General features: G+C 42.3%; 1 protein-coding gene across 9 annotated transcripts in view; it reads left to right on the forward strand.

The window, feature by feature from the left end:
• Window positions 1-888: 888 nt before the first annotated feature.
• Window positions 889-18,127, forward strand: part of ikzf1 (IKAROS family zinc finger 1 (Ikaros)) — a 19,344-nt gene continuing 2,105 nt past the window's right edge. The window contains exons 1-7 of one of the 9 annotated variants that reach the window (XM_031578890.1): window positions 889-1,204; window positions 6,960-7,013; window positions 7,638-7,772; window positions 14,198-14,482; window positions 16,373-16,540; window positions 16,819-16,944; window positions 17,956-18,090. In XM_031578890.1, the coding sequence (XP_031434750.1) occupies window positions 910-1,204; window positions 6,960-7,013; window positions 7,638-7,772; window positions 14,198-14,482; window positions 16,373-16,540; window positions 16,819-16,944; window positions 17,956-18,090 (1,198 nt within the window). In that variant the 5' untranslated portion in view covers window positions 889-909. The remainder of the gene's footprint in view (window positions 1,205-6,959; window positions 7,014-7,637; window positions 7,773-14,197; window positions 14,483-16,372; window positions 16,541-16,818; window positions 16,945-17,955; window positions 18,091-18,127) is intronic. The other 8 variants (XM_031578891.1, XM_012838396.2, XM_031578892.1 and 5 more) reach the window with 8 other exon arrangements.

An 18,127-nucleotide genomic window follows, 5' to 3' on the forward strand; every position in this document is an offset into this window, starting at 1 on the left:
ATAATCCAGAACATCCATAGTTAATGAACAATATATTATATCCATTTCTTATGCAGAAGCTTCAGTTAAGGTCTTTTTGTTGACTAACAGAACACTTAATTTTTATTCTGACTTATGCTATAACAGAAGGCAGTTGAAATAAAAAAGCTTTGAGAATAGATCATTACTATATATTCTTCATATTATCCACAGGATACTATACACAGGATATACAGGATACTATATGCTTTGGAAATACTCAAAGATTAGACATCATTACTATGCCTTATAGTTGAGGCTGAATAATTATCCCACTTGTGGACCTCTACACACTTCATATTATTCACAGGACAAATGGCTTGATCGATGGCTTTATACATTTTGAGTGTCTCGTGTATTCCGTTCCCCGGTCACCAGCAATGCTTACTTTTCTTTTGATGTATGTGTATGGGCAGAGACTACATAAAAGGCATGACAATATGCTGTTCAGGGCTATATTACTAGTCGTTAGGTACACATAGAGATTCATTGATGCTCAGAAATTGTACCCAAACCTTCACTAAGTACCATAATCTCCCTTTACACCTGACACTTTAGTTATCAAAATTCCCAGTACAACAAAAAGATAATTATGACAGGTATCCTAGTTTCCTCTGGTCCTTATTACTTGGGTAATAAAGACATTTTAGATAAATAATGTAATGGCCATGGTTTGTGGATCAATCCGGGATTGTGTATGGTTTCAGGGGAAAGTTTGGGTTTCTCCTCCTGACATGTTGATGCTATCAGTTACTAACTGTCAAAATAGGTGACCGGGGGGGACCTGTCTCTGTGCATGTGCCTCTCCCTGTCCCTCCCTGAGAAATAAATAAATAAATAAATAAGACATGAACGGTCCACTCTCCTCGCTCGCCTCATCCTATCTCATGCATGGCTGCCAGTGATGGTCTACTGGGTGTCAGCTTTTATTGGCACGATACAAAGCAATGTGCCAAGGGCTGCTGCCTCGACTCCCTGAGCAGAATCGGCCTCTGGAATAAAAGCTTGCAAAATGCTCCGTTTGAGCACAGAGACATAGCAATGTTAGGCTGGAACGAGGAAGTGCAGTGGAGAGGGGAGGGACCGAGGGCAGAGTTCCATAGTGCTGCTGCGGCGCTACGAACTTCTGCACATGGAGCGGGGGAGAGTTGGAAGAGCTTCATATTGCAAAGTCAAGGAATTGCAGGTAGAGTAATTTTCACGATGTTTTCAACTACAAAATGTCAAAGTAACTCTGGTGACCAATCATTTCAAGTGAAGAGCTTACAAGTTTTAGTGAAGTGAACAAAAAAGGAGGCGAGGAAAATATTGTCCTACAGTCTAAAGCAGGTGCGAGAGCGCCACTTAAATCCACTGGGGCGAGCGGCATTAGACAGCTTAAGAGGCGCGGAATGGAAAAGATGTTAACGGAGAGCATCTGAACAACTATTCAAACACAGTTTAACTTTTGTTAAGAACTAATTTATGATGTACTGCCTCATTTCCAAAACGTTTTTTATAAATTTTAAAGTGTCAGGATTCTCCCGGTATCCAAAAGGATAGGGTTGGAATATCGGATAGTTTAGATAAACTTCAAGACGCCGAATCATCGGTATATAGAAGTTCATCAGCGATTAAACAAATGAAGTTTCGATACTTTAAAATTGTTGAATATAGTAAGTTAGAAAAATGATAATCTACCGCTTCTCCTAAATGACACCTGTTGCTACACAGGGTGCGCATCCTGCCTTCGCACTGATAATTGCGAAGTTTTACGGTAGAAAGTTCTGTAATTATCGATGATCAAAGTTTGCTAGACAAACAAATAAAACTTGAAATGGTCATTTTACAGTCAAAAGTTACGAGTATAAATTACTTTTGTGATTTTATTTGGAGATTCAAAACAGTTTTAACGTTGTCATTTTTCATGAACTCGGTGAAATGAGCAGATGTAGTACAGACAACAACCTTAATGTTAAATAGGTCTCAAACAAGAGTACATTTAGAAATAGCTCTTTTTACGCTCTAAAGAGTAGCCTAACAGTATAGTGCTTACTATGGTCTCGTGCAAATTATTTCACTTTCATCTGTTTTCCTCAGAGGTGTCTGCTCTGAACTTACATTCTAAGCTCCTCTATACCTCGATCAGGTACTGTTGAACCGATTATGCATGTGTGTGGTTGTGTCGATTGATTGTGGGCAGGACATGTAGCATACACACTAAAGCTAATCACTCGCGAAATCGTGATAGCAATTATATGTACATATAGCCGCCTTCTGCTGACTTCAGACAGAAACACCTAGATTAGAAGTGTCCGCGTGGTCCGTGTTGGTTCACCGGCATCGTGAGCGAACCTCTCATCTGCCTGCCATCGACAGAAGAGGTTTTAAGAGGTCTAACAGTTAAAATAGTTTCTTTTAAAGAATGTTTTTAATGTAAAAACGTTGAACTTCCTCCTGAATGTTTTCCCACCACACATTAAGGCGGTAAAAAAAACAGGCATTGAAACAGTTTACCCACTCAGAGTTTATTTTTACAAAACTGAAGTTACACTCTGAAAGTGCCCTTCCTGGAACACGCTATGGGTTTGTCATTGATATTTCCATTCAACCCAAAAAAACCATGAATCTCATTAATTGCATTCAATATACTTTAAATCAATATTCAATTGAATTCCAAAATAAATAGATATATTTTAATAAATATAAGTATTTTAATAGCCACCCTAAATAAAAGATAAAGTCTACTCATTTCAAATTTGAAAAAGAAAAGTGGATGAGTGAGCTCAAAGAAAGAAGGAAAAGTGGAGGATGAGTGAGTGAGTGAGAGAGATAAAGTTATTAAAATTACTCTACTGAATGCCAGTGTAGTGAAGTGTGTCAGATATAAATTAGGCTAAGTGGGCTTCTCTGAAGGGATTCTTCTTTTTCAGTCAGTTCTTGCAGATCAGGTCTTACTGATGACAATCAATTCATCCACCAGCACTACTAGCCCATAATCATCACGGCAAGACTCATCCACTCTTACAAGGAGCCATACAATTCATGTGTAATTGCAAATATTTTATATGAAACAAAGACTAGTCAGTTGTAGTGTTATAATTGCAGAATGGTTGTAAGAAACTCATAGTTTATACATTTGGTATAAAAGGTACACACCTGACTTCTTTCATTTTTAGATTGCATGGTGAAGACTACTGAAGCACTGTCTAATAAACACAATACTTTAATTTAGTAAATAACAAAATAACAATGAATATATACAAATTTACTTTGATCTAAATGCAAATCCTTTTGCTTTTACTAATCCAATGACTGTAACTGTATTATTCAATTAAATGAATTGCATTTTTTAAAGATAAAACATACATCTCTGATACTTTCCAAAACATTTTATTTTTATAGATGGTTCTTAGGAAATACATAATGTTATGATATGCAGAGGGGATAAATGCAGTGTAGATTTTGTCAGGCAGGACTTTTTTTGTTCGCTACAGTTCTGTGTCAAAGCCTTGAAGCTGTTCTGATAACTTGCCTGCACACTATGGACACAGTACGAACGTTTGTATTCTAGTGGATTTTCTTGTAGTGTTTTTCACACTTATATTCATTATGCAAACGGAAGCGATTGTCCCAGAGTGAATGCACAGCTAAAATCAGGAACAGAAAATTCCACCCCTGCAGCAAGGGCCTATTTGGGGATGAACTTAACTTGCTATGCCTGAATTTCAGTTGACCCTGAGACGGAAGAGCTTATGTTAAAATACAAAAAAACAAAACAACCTTTCAGTTTGTATTCTGCTGCCCTCTCCATCACTGGAACACCTCCACTATTCTAATTCTTGAAGAGAAGCAGAAAAGCGAGTGTAGTTTCTTTAGTCTTTTATGACCCCAGACTGTGGCATGGAGTCTGTTTAACGGTTTCATGGTGTCTAGTCTCCACCCTTTTCTCCGTTTCATGTTTTCTGTTTTCACACCAAGCTTTGCAACCCTCCCCCCCCCCCCCCCCCCCCCCACACACACACCACACACACACACGAGCACACACACCCCGTAGGTGGGACTGAGCGCGCTCGAGTGTTCTACCCACAAGCCTTTTCCTGCCTCTTACTGAACATGCACAACTTCACAACTTTGTACTTCCTGCTTCTTCATGGTCTCCTGTGAAGCAGATAGCGAGAGAACAGGCGGCTGTATCTACTGATGGAATCAGAAGAAATGTGCAGAAACATGGAAATGGACTAAATACATTTTTTCAGAATATTTTCACTGAATTACTAGTCAAATAAAAGCTACAATTTCACCACGTTCATATGTCAAACTTAAACCTTCCTGAAAGACTGCACATAGTTTTTCTGACAATTGGTGGGATAGAGTTATTGTGTGCAAATACTTTTTTTACTATTTTGCATATGAAGTTAAAATATGATATAATATATGACATTTTGAATAACTCAATTTATTGCTAATAGTTCTAATTAGTTCTCCACTTCACCATTAAAATGTGCAGGATCAGAGGAAGAATTCACAGTTTGACTAAATTCAACACTAACTTGCTGACACTGACATTGCTGTTGAGCCTCTCCTTACCCTCTCTGTAGCTGAAGGTAGTGTGAGATTTACTGTTAAGGCTTATCAATCATAAAACTCTTGGGTTAATTGGGGTTAAACTGACAGTAACCCACGATTTGATATTGCAATAATATTTCGGAGCTGAATCAGAATGTGTTGCAGTATTTTGAAGTATACTGTAAATTTGCATTTAGAACGTATGACTATGCATTTAGGCCAACAACTTACGCATCCTATACTAGAAAGACGTCATCTCACAAACCTTTTAAGCTCTTATAGAGCATTCCACAGACTAAACATAAAAAGTAATGAGGCTGAAAAGCGTCTATACATCACTAGATGTCATTCCATTAGTAAGCTTTTATTTTAAAAAAAGAATAGTGAATTGATTTTTAGTCAGTGTGACGATTCAGTGTGACGATTGAGTCAAGAATCCTTATTCGTAAGTGAATCGATTCTGTCTGTCTGATTCTAGAAATGTAGCATATTCAGATGAAAAACTGCATCTCTTTGATACAGACAGTCATACCCATACTGTCATCTACCCACCCGGGTATTAAACACATATGCCTGTGGTTTTATGTGGGATACTGCTAGCTCGCTTCCAGTCCCCGCCATCACAATTTCCCATCACAGCAGCTGCCCAGAAACGGAGCTGCACCAGAGACTCTGGTGCTCCTCTCCCCACACACCCTTCCGCCGCCAGCCACCTTCCACGGCTCCAGCTGCTGGAGAGCCCTGGTGCTTAGCCCGCTATCCTCATGCTCCCCCACCCTATCACACCCGCGCCCATCGCACACACACACACACACACCCACACACACCCACACACACACACACACACACACACACACACACACACACACACACACACACAAACGCACACGCACACTCCCCATCCTTTTCCTCCTCCTTCTTCTCCTCCTGCGCGGCTCTGGCGTGTATCAGCTCCTCGCGGTCGCCCCGGACACTGTGCGTGGTGACAGACGGAGGGGCCGCCCGCTTCCCACTATTTGTTCCAAGTGTGTGGAGCCATCTGTCAAAGCGAGCAGGAAAGGCCGGCCACCTCCCCAGGGCCCACCCGCCTCACTATTTTAGGGAGCCCTGCTCTCCTCTGCGTGGGCTGCCTGGCCACTGGGTGAGTGCCACTGGTGGGGACGTCTTGGAGTGGCGGTGGCAAGGGGGCCGAGGCTGTTGTGCCCATCTGCCGCGGGCTTCGGGGGCCCCTGCATTATTGATGGGGCCACGCACACTGGTGACTCCTCAGATATGCAGGCCTGGCCCAATGAAGGGCTCCTCAGAATATTGCCTCTTGTGTGAAGAAGAAAAAAAAGAAAGAACACGCAAACTATCTGCCCTCTTCGGCCGACCACTTTTTTTGTGTCTCTTTTTCTTTCTCTCTCGCTGACCTCTTCCCCGTCGCCTTGGTTTCCTTCTCTTTTTCCCGCAGCACATCTTTCTGTTTTGCTTTCCTCAATCTCTCCCTCTCTTTTTGCCTTGTTGTCCCTCTTCGTGTCTCCATTTTTTTTCTCGCTCCGTCTCTGTCACTTCCCCAATCTATCCCTCTCTGCTGCTCGCTGTTTTCTGCTTCTTCCTCTTTCCTATCTCTCTATCACTTGGCCTCCTCCATTTCACTCTCTCTCTCACACACACACACACACACACTTGCACACACACACACACACACATTCTCCCCCTTCTCTCTCTTCACTCGTTCTCTGTCCATCTCTCTCCGTCTCGCTCGCTCTTTGTTCCTGTCACAGGCTTGTGCGGGTGTTCGGAGGGCCGGCTGGGCCCGGCTCACCCATGCATGCTCAGTAAATTAGAGTGAACACGAGCGCCGATCAGCTGGCTGCTCCAAAGCCCCGCATCCTCAGTGACCTGAGGCCATCTCATTTTCTGCTTAATTTTGCGACAGTCAGTTTGCATTTTTGGATGATTATGTGGTGGGAAATTAACAATAAATAACAAATGTGGTCGGATAGCTATAGCTCCCGCCAAGCCCCCGCAAATCCACCCACCCCCCCCCCCCCCCCCCCCGCCACCCAAGAGCACACAGCTCTGCCCCTACTCCACTCTCTCCGGCAACCCCACTCGGGCTGTCGGGGCGGTAATGAAAATGTCTGTAATTCATTGTAATGTAATGTGCAGAACCATCACGTCTGCCAGGGTACTGGGAGGCTCGCTGTCAGTGATGGGGTTTGTACATGGAAAGGCCAGCACCTTTAATCTGTTTATACCTGCTTTAGATGGTTCCACTTTCAGCCAGGTGTTGATTGAACTGATACATTTATCTCTTTCTCTCTTTCTCTCTCTCGCTCCCACTCTCACTGTTTTGGCTCTGTCTGTCACTTGGTCCCCTTGCTGTCCCTTGCTTTCTCTAACTTTAGAGTACTTGCAGAGAATGGAGACCGAAGAGGCCCAGGAAATGTCCCAGATACCAGGTGAGGTTTGTCACATGGCTGTATGACACAGTAAACCCCCAGAGGGTCTAGTAGGTCAGACCACTGGATTGTGGTTTTCAGACACAGAAAGGTTGGATAGATACACTAGTACACTGAGGGGACAAAGGCAGTAATATGTGTAACAGCATGTGGATAGATATTGGTGGAATAAATCTTTCACTTTTAATGGCATTTTATCTGGCCCAGAGGTTTCCCAGGGAAATCCCTGACAAAGTAGATTTAGAGTTTAAACAAGAAGAGTTTTCCTTTTACATTTGGTTTTGTATTTCAAATATTGCAATAACTAAAATAGGATGATCAATGTCTACTGTTTTAAAACACAAAAGCAATAAAGGGGTGAACTCGCAGCTGAAGCCTATAGTATCTAGACCGAAACTGTGCAGTCATGGAAAGGAAGGTCCACATGGTGTTGTGCAATAAGCACTTCTGTTTGTTTTCCTTGGAATATAGAATATGCGCTACATGGAAAAGGCCTGTAGTTCTGTGCAAGCAATTTCTTGTTTTCGTATTTGTGGGTGTATGTGTGTGTGTGTGTGTGGGGGGGGGTCTTTTAATCCTGTGAAACTATGAGAAATTGTATTCTGATCAAGTGAGTGATGTCAGTCTGTCCATTCTCAGGCAGGGACAGTCCCCTTGCCAATGAAGCCTCGGAGGAGATGGATGAGGCTATGCCTGTTCCTGAGGACCTGTCCGCCACCTCTAGCCTCCAGCAGAACAACAGGACTGACAAAAGCTTGGGTACGTTTGGTCATGTTAGTTGATGTACAGCCCCATAGCAGCACTATGGCTTCTGACTATTCTGTAATGCCTTAATTAAATCAATTAGTAATCCCATCTGGATGACATGTGTGTATCTTGCAGATAAACTAATGCAGACCATGTATGTGCCAATATACAAGTTCTCTTAAACAAGAACATTTCTAGTCTTTGGAAGTAAAAATACACTTAAGGACTATATACATCACTGAACATTCTCCTCTCTTGAGTTTCTGAATTTCACCCGAATAGGATGTGTTTAGTAGTGTAGTGCAGATGTCTCTCCAGTCAATTCATATTTCACACAGAAATCATTTAATCGGCACAATGGATGGCTAATTGTTGTCATGTTGTGTTGTTGTACAAGCATTTCTTTAGATGTAACTTGCATTCCTTTAAACATATTAGCCCACAGAATTGGGATTGGTTTACCATCGGCTACCAAATACGTTTTTGTCTTACCAGTAAAAAGGCCAACCCACCCTCAAATGATTACCTAACTAACCGTGTCCTAGGTGAACAACAACAACAACAACAACTCTAAATGTCCTTCTGAATCCATCCTGTGGTGATCACTGAGCAGACTATGGCTACTGACAGGATGTAAGATAACAGACCTGTCTTGAGTATGCACTAGGCCTGTATCAGTATGAATGAGTATCTACACACTCAGCATATACCACGTTAGTCCGGGAGGTTTACTTGATTGAAAAGATAAAAAGCTTAAAAAAATAAAACAAAATGTCAGAGGAAACTGAAATAGGATGTGCAAGAGTTTCCTAAGAAGAACTTGCCAGAGCTCAGATAGTTTCAACACCCAGGGAGATAATGTGCTCAGGAACACAGTCAGGCATCACTACACACACACACGCACACACACACGCACGCACGCACGCACGCACGCACGCACGCACGCACGCACACACACACACACACACACACACACACACACACACACACACACAGTGCACCTGCACTTATGCCCATGCTTTCACTTCAACTGCTGTGCTTTTTACAGACACCTTCAAACAAACTGTACAGGAGTCTCACATAAGGGCCTTTGCCATTATATTTGGCATCCGGTGTCTTACCAACTTCTGTTCTAACTGTCACAATAAACATAAACATTCTATCATTCTAAAGAGCACAGGTCCCATTTACTAAGTCAGCTATCACACTCTTCCAAATGTTACATGAATGTTACAGTCATTTTCAAAATGAGCATTACTTGTTTCATAGGTATCAATATGACTCACACTATTCCACTCTATTAATCTATTCGAATTACATCAGTTTTCCCACAGCATATCTTGTTAATCTATATCTTTATTATTATAAAGTAGGGTAATACCAGCGGGAACATGATTTGGGTATAGGACAGAGATACTTCTAACGAAAGGGGGAAATGTGGGTATTGCATGACCTATCATTCATTTAAAAATATAATCATGATTTTTATTTTTTCATGGAATGACTGAGACAGCATAGTAAAAGCAGGTTTTCCAAATTGCACTAATTCCAGTAGTAAGCACTGTGTGTGTGTATGTGTGCACATGCTAGGATGTGTGTGTGTGTGTGTGTCTGTGTGTGTGTGTGTGTGTTCACATGCTAGGATGTGTGTGTGTGGATTTGTGTGTGTGCTAACAGCCTTCCCTTGTTGATCTGATCAGTCACTTTTGGAAGATGTGACTGTTGTATCTCTACAACACTCTTTTCTGATAACCCCCCCCCCCCCCCCCCCCCCCAAAAAAAACACCCAGCAGCTCTAAGGGAGAGTTTATCTTTCAGGATCACGCTACGTGGCCCTCGAACACAAGGCGCTAACAGGAATCTGTAAATGGGACATGGAGGCGTGCTGCCTGAGGAGTGTCAGACCTCAAAGCTAAAAAAGAGCGCTTGATCTTTCTCAGGGGCGGCATGACGCATGTGCTGCATGCAGCTCCTCAGTGCAACAGTCAAAGTGCACATCTGCCCATTTCCCCTATTAGACCAGACCCCCTACTCATCTGACTTAGTGATTCGAATCTCGTCGGATCTCTTTGGGTCCCTCATTTGGTGACCTGTGACAGACTTACTACTATTTAAGAGTACTGCTACTTTTCTATGAAACTATTTCAGATAGCAGCACTTGACTTGAGGTTCCTGAAAATGAAAAAAAAAAGGATGCTGGGTCCTTTTAGGTGCTCCTTATCAGCATGTAGACAAATGCACGAGTGCATGCATGCACACGCTCATGCACGCACACGCGCACACTTTCACATTCATACACACACGCACACACACGCAAACACACTTTTACGCCAATGCATGTACAATTTGGCGCTTTCTTGGTGTATATACTGTATATGAGGCCTCACATCTCATCTCACCAGGCTATTTTCAGGCATCGAGAGCACTAGTGCTCTTACAGGAACCCTCCCACCCTTTTAACTTCCCCACCAAACTATGACTGCTAACTTCAAAGTTCACACATCAGCTAGGCCTCTGGCAGCCTGGTGTTTTGACCCTCTGTATAGGCCTAACCAAAGTGCCTCTTGCCTCGAAGAACTTATTGTTGGCAGGTCATTGTATCCACAGTGCCCGTTGGAAGTCACATGGTGTTCAGATAGGGCTATCGGCTTGTGCTCTTTGTTTGTCCTTCCTTGTGGGTTTTGACGCTAGCTTCCCAAAACGGGTAAATTAGGATGTGTGACAAGCGTTATGCAAAGTAAAAGCCCTTCTTCTCATTCCCGTTTTAGTCATAACTTCCCCATATCCCTGGGAGACTGCAGCACAGCAGATCCAGTTCCCCCTGTCTCAATCAGGTCAGGACAGCTCAAAGGCCTTACTATCACAACATATACAGAGACAGGGGCTAGCAAATGTGTGTGAGGGATTTCTCTCTCCCCCTATCAGTATGTGTGTGTGTGTGTGTGTGAGGGCTTTCTCTCTCTCCCTCTCAGTATGTATGTGTGTGTGTGTGTGTGTGTGTGTGTGTGGGTGTTGTTTTGTTGTATATGCATGAGAAAAAACTCTTTCTGTAAATGTTAATAATTGCTTTAGCTGTATGCGCCAGGGCACCCAGAGATGCGCCTGTGAAATACAGCCAGTGTCCTCGTACTTGTGGGTGATAGAGTGTGTGGTTAGGGCCTCATAGCGGATGACTATATGGATGGCTGAGTTTATACTGTTCACTCCCTCTCCGTGATGGAGCACACATACGGCCTCACACGCTACATGTTGACACGGCACTGCGGTTTGGGGTTCTCCATCACGGCTGGATGAGCTGAACCTCTGTAACACACATGATCATGCTGTCATGCTGGATTGAACATTTGCACTGGTACTTTCCAGTGACCACATCTACAAAAGTATTAGAGGTGTTTCGTTTTTCCATAACTTTGAAATCCACACGTTTTGAACAGAAGATCAAGTGAAGGTTCAAATTATGAACACGTGTTATCAGTTTCATTTTTTATTTTTTATATATTTTTTTTTTCTGGCTGGAGGTGGCCTCATACGCTCACACAGTCTCATAAAGAGGGCTGTTTCAGTTACCCAGCCTCACAATTCCCTGTGTGTGCTTCCCTTTCTGTCACTTCTCCATAATTCTTGGCTTTATTTTTCGGTTGGGCCGGCTATGTTGCTAAAACTTCCCCTTTTCCTCCAGATTCCTATATTTCATTATTTCCACTTCTTCCTCTTAGCTTGAACAAACAGAGGTGGCTTAGGCATGGGGAAATCAGGCTACCACCATGACATGCAAACCACATACCGTTTTGTGTGGATGCAGTGCCCATGAAAAATGCACCCTCTCTACAAAGACTATAGACGCTTTACGTAAGAAGTTCAGGGTATCTTGGGCACACAGATATTTCATCACGTCTTCCAATTTCTGTCAAGTACTCAGCACATCAGATGATAGATAGATAATTACAAAGTTATTTGTATTTCTTACTGTTCAGATGCACCACTGTATAATCCACTTTGAACCCTTCAATGCTTTAGTGCAGGGGTCTTCAACCTTTTTCAGCCCAAGGACCCCTTGGCTGAGAGAGACACTGAGCAGGGACCCCCACCCCCGCCGCCCCAAATTTAGGCCTGATATTCATATATTTTACACATGTTTGAACATAATGATACATAATTTCTAACACACAACTCGTTTCAATGTATTCTGTTTATAATTTTATAATTTTTTTTCTCTCTTACAGTTAGCCATTACTCTGTATTCAATGGGGGGGGGGGGGACAAAGAATTTAGTAGCTTGAGAAGCTTAAGTATGGATGAAATATCTCATACCTAGTGAGAGGCCTGACGTTTGACAATTCATCACTCATGTCTTTCGCAAAAAAGATTCTCCCTATGAAGCATTCAGTGCGTTACACATGGCTCTTGCACCGTCTGTGCACATCGCGACACATTTTGGCCAGGGTATATCATGTTCACGGAAAAAATTGTCGATCACTTTGAAAATCTCTGAACTTTTTTGTACGTCCATGCAGCTGCTTACAGAATATAAATTCCTGCTGCATCTCATTTTGGTCCATAAACGCTAAAAGCTGAGGGTCGTTTGACACGTCTGTGGATTCATCTAATTGTAGTGCAAAATAATCTGCTTTCGGGAGTTTCGCGACTAGTTGTGCCCTTACATCAGCTGGCAATTCATCAATTGAAAGGGAAAAAAAGCAAAGGGATGCTTTTAGTTTTTTTTACGTACTCCTCCTTCCCAAACATCGTTTTTCACATATTACTAGCTGCTGGCGATATTAAACTTTCCGCAATTATGTATGGCGTTTTGGTCTGAGCGACACGTAATGCAACTTGATAAGAGGGGTTTAAAGCTAGCACGGAAGAGCAAACCACGCACACTGGTAGTTCGCCACCATCGGTCTCTTTGTAGGTGAAGCCAAACTTCAGATAATTATTTGAATATTTACGTGTTTTCTCCAATTTGCATTTTTGGGTATTAAGGCATGTTGGCATCCTCTGAAGGTAGATCATCTGAACCGCCATCAGTGCTGTATGACGTGGAGCTTTTGTTCCGAGAAATTACAAAACTTTTAAATTGTATGGTTATGGCAGGTAATGTGTTTTGGCACCAGATAGCTAAATGTAGCTAAAAGTGCATATGTTGCCATGGTAATCAAATGATCGCGTGAAGATTCATGGGTAGCCTATGTATTATTTTATAAACGAATAGAAAGCAATTGTTACGATCTGTTTATGTTTATGTAGCCTATTGGCCGTTTTTAATTTTTGGAAGAGGGTAAAATGCTTCAGATGAAATAATTTGGCGGACGCCCTGCAGTACCTCCGCGGACCCCCTGGGGGTCGCGGACCCCCGGTTGAAGACCCCTGCTTTAGTGTTGTCCTAGTGGTAGAGCATCTTATCTTTCACTGCTAGGGACAGATTGTGTATCATTTTGTCTTGGTGTTTTTTTATGAAGTCTTGTCTGTCTACCTCTCTGCATGTTTGTGTGTGTGAGTATTTACCATGGTTTGTTGGTCTGGTGTACACCGCAGAAGTCCTCAGTTTCACAGTGCTTCCTGTGTCTCTGTTTCCTGTTTATCTTGCTATCGTTTGTTTCACAGAAGAGAGATGTGTGAGAGAGATGAATGTCATTATCCCTTAGTAAGGCAAAGTGAAATAGGAAAATGTCAAATTGGTCTACTGTTTGGAATGAACCTTTAAATGAAGAAATTTGAAATACATTGCTTTCCTGTCAGAATGTATTGTGACCTTTTGCCCTGAAGTCGGTAGGTGTTGTTACCTAAAAAGAAAGAAGCTCAGCCAAAAATGATGATTTCAAAATAACTTTGCCCTTTTGCATTAGCTTTGTCATCTTTTAGTCCAAGATGTTTCCATTACAGAAAACGACTTATATATAAATCAGTCAAAAAAAGGCCATTGCTGCATTAATCACGAGTTCTATCTAGTCACACTATCAGACATTTGCTTATAAAATAACACTAGTCACTATACTAAAATGGAAAGCTGGTGATGCACAGAGGAAGAGTGTGAATGTAGCCCACAGAACTAGAGCGTTGTAACCATACACCAACATACATGAGACACGCGGCTTTCTTTGGTTGTGGAGCAGGAGGCACAGAGAAAGCTTTTACACAGACTCAGAATTCTTTCAGGTTGCCACTTTGAACATTCTTCAGTGTGAATTGTACGTTCTAGCCTTATCTTGCTTTAAGAAACACATGAGAAACAGGTATGCTTTTATTTTGAACAAAGACTCAGTACCCTTTTGTGGCAGGAACAAGCTTGTGTACATGTTAGGAGTTAATGTCCCCTTTGGTTATGTTCCCATGCTGGACACATGCTCAACAGTCTTGCTGTGTGAGTGAGGAGGAGAAGGCGCTGTGGAGCATGCTGGTGTAGTACTAAACAGTGGCCCACTGCTCTCTTTTTCCAGCCTGCAATATTAAAGTTGAGGCTCGGAGTGACGAGGAGAATGGAATGGCCTGTGAGGCGAATGGCGAGGAGGAGGAGGAGGAGGAGGAGGAAGGGGCGGAGGACTTGCGTGTGCTGGACGCCTCGGGCGCCAAAGTGAACGGCTCCCACGCCGGGGCCGACAGCAAGGTGTCCTACCCGGCGGCCGGCGGCATCCGCCTCCCCAACGGGAAGCTCAAGTGCGATATCTGTGGGATAGTTTGCATTGGCCCCAATGTGCTGATGGTGCACAAGCGCAGCCACACTGGTAAGCCCATTTGCCATTTCCCTTGTCTTCATCCTTCACTGTGCTCCTGTGCCTGCAGCTGCAGAGGCTCCACTGAGGCTCCCTCAGCAGGGGGTCTGCACTGCTCTCACTGGGCTGCAGACCCAGCAGAACTAGTGGCAGTGACTCTGCTCACCTTGACTACTACTCAGCAGCACTATGTCATGAGGCGGTGGTTAAGATACTGATGTGGCAGGAAGGCTGACTGTGAGAAGCTGTAAGGGAGTGAGTTGATTGCATGGCTGTGGAACATCTGATCATTTTTTTCATTTCATATGTAACATTTCCCCCCCTAGTGACAGTAGTTAAGTTGCATTTGTTGCTCATCTGTGGTCATAACTTTATAAGCATAGGGTATTTACATTCATTTAGTGTCTGAGTGACAGTCATCCAAGAATACATTTGTGTGCTCTCTGTGTTTTTCTCTCTAATGTTCTCTCTAATTTCAAGTCATCAATTTTTGTCAAGTTTTTGTTGAAATTGGATAAAAATAGGTCTATACATAGCACACGAAAATATAAACACATAGGACCAAAAGATAATATTTTAAAATAAAGTCCAAAACAATATATGAGCAACAATTAGGATAATGAAACCTCTATAAAACAGCAATTATCGCAGCATTTAAGAGTTTCTCTCTCTAAAAATTGATATTCCATTGTAATGAAGTCAAACCATTGGTGGAGAACATTTTTCAAAAAGGCACTTAGCTGTCTCAGTTCAGGAGCTAATGAAACTCAAAGTGGAAGAAAGGAACACGGAGCTAATGTAAATGCAAAAAGAACGTATAATAAAAGATATAATGAAGTGCTTCCTATTTAAATATAAATATTCGTTGGTGAGACTGTGCTCCTGAAATGCCTTTTTAATGAGTTTCTTTTTTTTCTGTAGTTTTGCTGCTTCACTGGTGACTTATTTTATAGGGGGCCTTTTGAAGAAAGAGCTGTATTAAAAACGCTCTCTCAGAATGCCACAACACGCCGAGAGGCTGGATATTGGTTTATTCCAGAGGCGCTGATCAGGAAGACTGGCTCTCAAACACAAAGTGTATCCTCCGCTTTATTTAAATGAGGTCTGCATTTGCATTGTGATGTGCCGCTCTTATTTTAGAGCCGAAGAAGAGGAAAAAATGAGATTTTCAGATCAAATTGACCCAGGCAGTGGTGCATTACGAAACTGGCAGGCTCAGTTTGAAAGGCTCTTGTTCGATCACTGAGCCAAGCGGCACGGCGGGGCAGGGAGAGCGCGCAGCCTGGGAGACTGCCGCTCCGCTCTGAGATCCCGCTGGCGTGTTTGATTGAGTCTCGCGCCGAGCCGCTCCGTCGTGGAGGATGTTGCCGCACGCGGGAGCCGTGTAGGACACTGACCCCACATTCAGCGCATAATTGTGCAACCAACGGGGATTCTTTAGCTCAGGAGGCTTCGTAACATACATACATTCTTCAGACACTGGTCCTCTATCAGGCCATTTATGGCTCGAATTAGGGTTGTGCAAGTAGATTTGAGTGGTAATAGTATCCCATGAAAACAAGTAGATATCCCTATTTGTTTGTGACATAGATGCACTGTGTCTTTGGCACACCATTTGTCAGTGTTGACCTTTTTTGTTTCCCTACCAGTAAAATCAATCAACCTTAGCTGTAGCGGTGCTGTGACCTCCATCAATTACATATACATGTAAATATTTTAATTCACAGATTTTGAAATTCAACAAATGCCCTTAAAAGAATATCGTTTTATTATCTTGTGAACTGCTAATACTAATATATATTCTATTATGTTAGGTTATGCTATATTATATATTATATATATATGACATATGATAATGTAGAATTGATGAGTAACCTGCTCTTTGCTGTGTCACCTTTGCAGGGGAGCGGCCCTTCCAGTGCAACCAGTGTGGAGCCTCCTTCACCCAGAAGGGCAACCTGCTGCGCCACATCAAGCTCCACTCTGGAGAGAAGCCCTTCAAGTGTCACCTGTGCAACTACGCCTGCCGCCGTCGAGACGCCCTGACAGGTCACCTGCGCACACACTCCGGTGAGTCTCCGCCCTCTGTACGGTCCACCTCTCCTAGGTCCACTGTGGACCCAATCAGTGGTCAGTTGATCATTGGCCCCTGCGGTACAGATCATGTGGATAGAACAGTGCTCCTTTCTCAGTAGATTTCTTGTCTTTTCTTAATTTGCTAATCGTTGACATCGGTGGATTTGTATGTGTTGATAGTCTAGGGGGTTAGAACACACCTCTGTACATACATGTAACATATAAATGCATGTGTCTGTAAACATGTGCATCTGTGCACTTTTTTCACCTAGTTGGAAAACCCCACAAGTGTGCTTACTGTGGGCGGAGCTACAAACAGCGTAGCTCGTTAGAGGAACACAAGGAACGATGTCACAACTACCTACAATGCATGGGGCTCCAGAACAGCATCTATACAGGTTAGTTCAACTCGGGCAACAATCTGTCTGCTAGTCTGTCCGAGCGTCTTTTTCACACGTGCCTACATGCATTAACTCATTCCCATCTCATACAGATGACATGTTCTACTCTAGGCTGGTGATTTCTTCATGTACAACATGTGCCTGCAGTTGACAGCATTATGCTGTACTTTTTAGTGTAATTTATGTGCAAACAGATAATGTAATTGATAGGTAAGTCAGTGTCTTTTTCGTATCCTACGTGTTCCCCCATATTTATACACGAGGGCTTTTCATTGCATCTGGTGTTTGTGTCAGTCTTACATCTCTCATTAAAAAAGAGTCTATCCATTCTTATAATTAAATACAAAAGGACAAACCTTTGGTAGTACGTTTTTTTCATACGGTTGATTATACAGACATGGTGAATTTTTCATTTTAATTTTTTTGGAAGGGATGGTCTGAATTTGAATTCTAATTAAAAAATGTATTAGACTAAGTATTATGATTACTTGTGTCATTTTTTATATTTAGTGATCACCTTATTGGAATTGAGCATCAGGTATTTAAAACATCGAAGGCTTAACTCTCCTCTAGAATATACACCTGAATAAAAAGTAATGCTGATTCATAGTAGCTGATGTTCGCTCTTCACTTGAACTATTGTCTATTGAAAACATTCAACTTCAGGTTTTACAGCAGGATCCAAGTGGCATTGCTATAATTATAAAGTTGTAATTACATTTATTCTATAACTGTAATAATTTAAAAAAGTCATATTACATAAATAATATTAAGTAATTAAATTGCTATGTAAATTACCAACATTATGAGAGGTAAATTTTCAAAGAGCTGTAGGTTTTCTGGAAATGCTTCAGTTAGTATTAAATACTTTACTGGTAAAACTGCTAAGGAAACCATAAAACTAAACAATAATTTTTTTGCAATCCTTATACTTCACATACTAAAAATTTGAGCCTTTGACCAGATTAGACTTGAAGCCTAAACCCATTTCTCTCCCTTGCTTTCCAGTAGTAAAAGAAGAAAGCAACCTGGGTGAGCAGAGGGAGGACATAAGCCTGACGGGACCTGAGAGGGCCTTGGTGCTAGACAGGCTAGCTAATAATGTAGCCAAGCGAAAGAGCTCTATGCCACAGAAGTTTGTGGGTAAGAGTCTAAGTCTAAGTCACTTTTTGTGCCTACC

This window comes from Clupea harengus, chromosome 13 (assembly GCF_900700415.2).
Source record: "Clupea harengus chromosome 13, Ch_v2.0.2, whole genome shotgun sequence".
Classification (NCBI taxonomy): Eukaryota; Metazoa; Chordata; class Actinopteri; order Clupeiformes; family Clupeidae; genus Clupea; species Clupea harengus.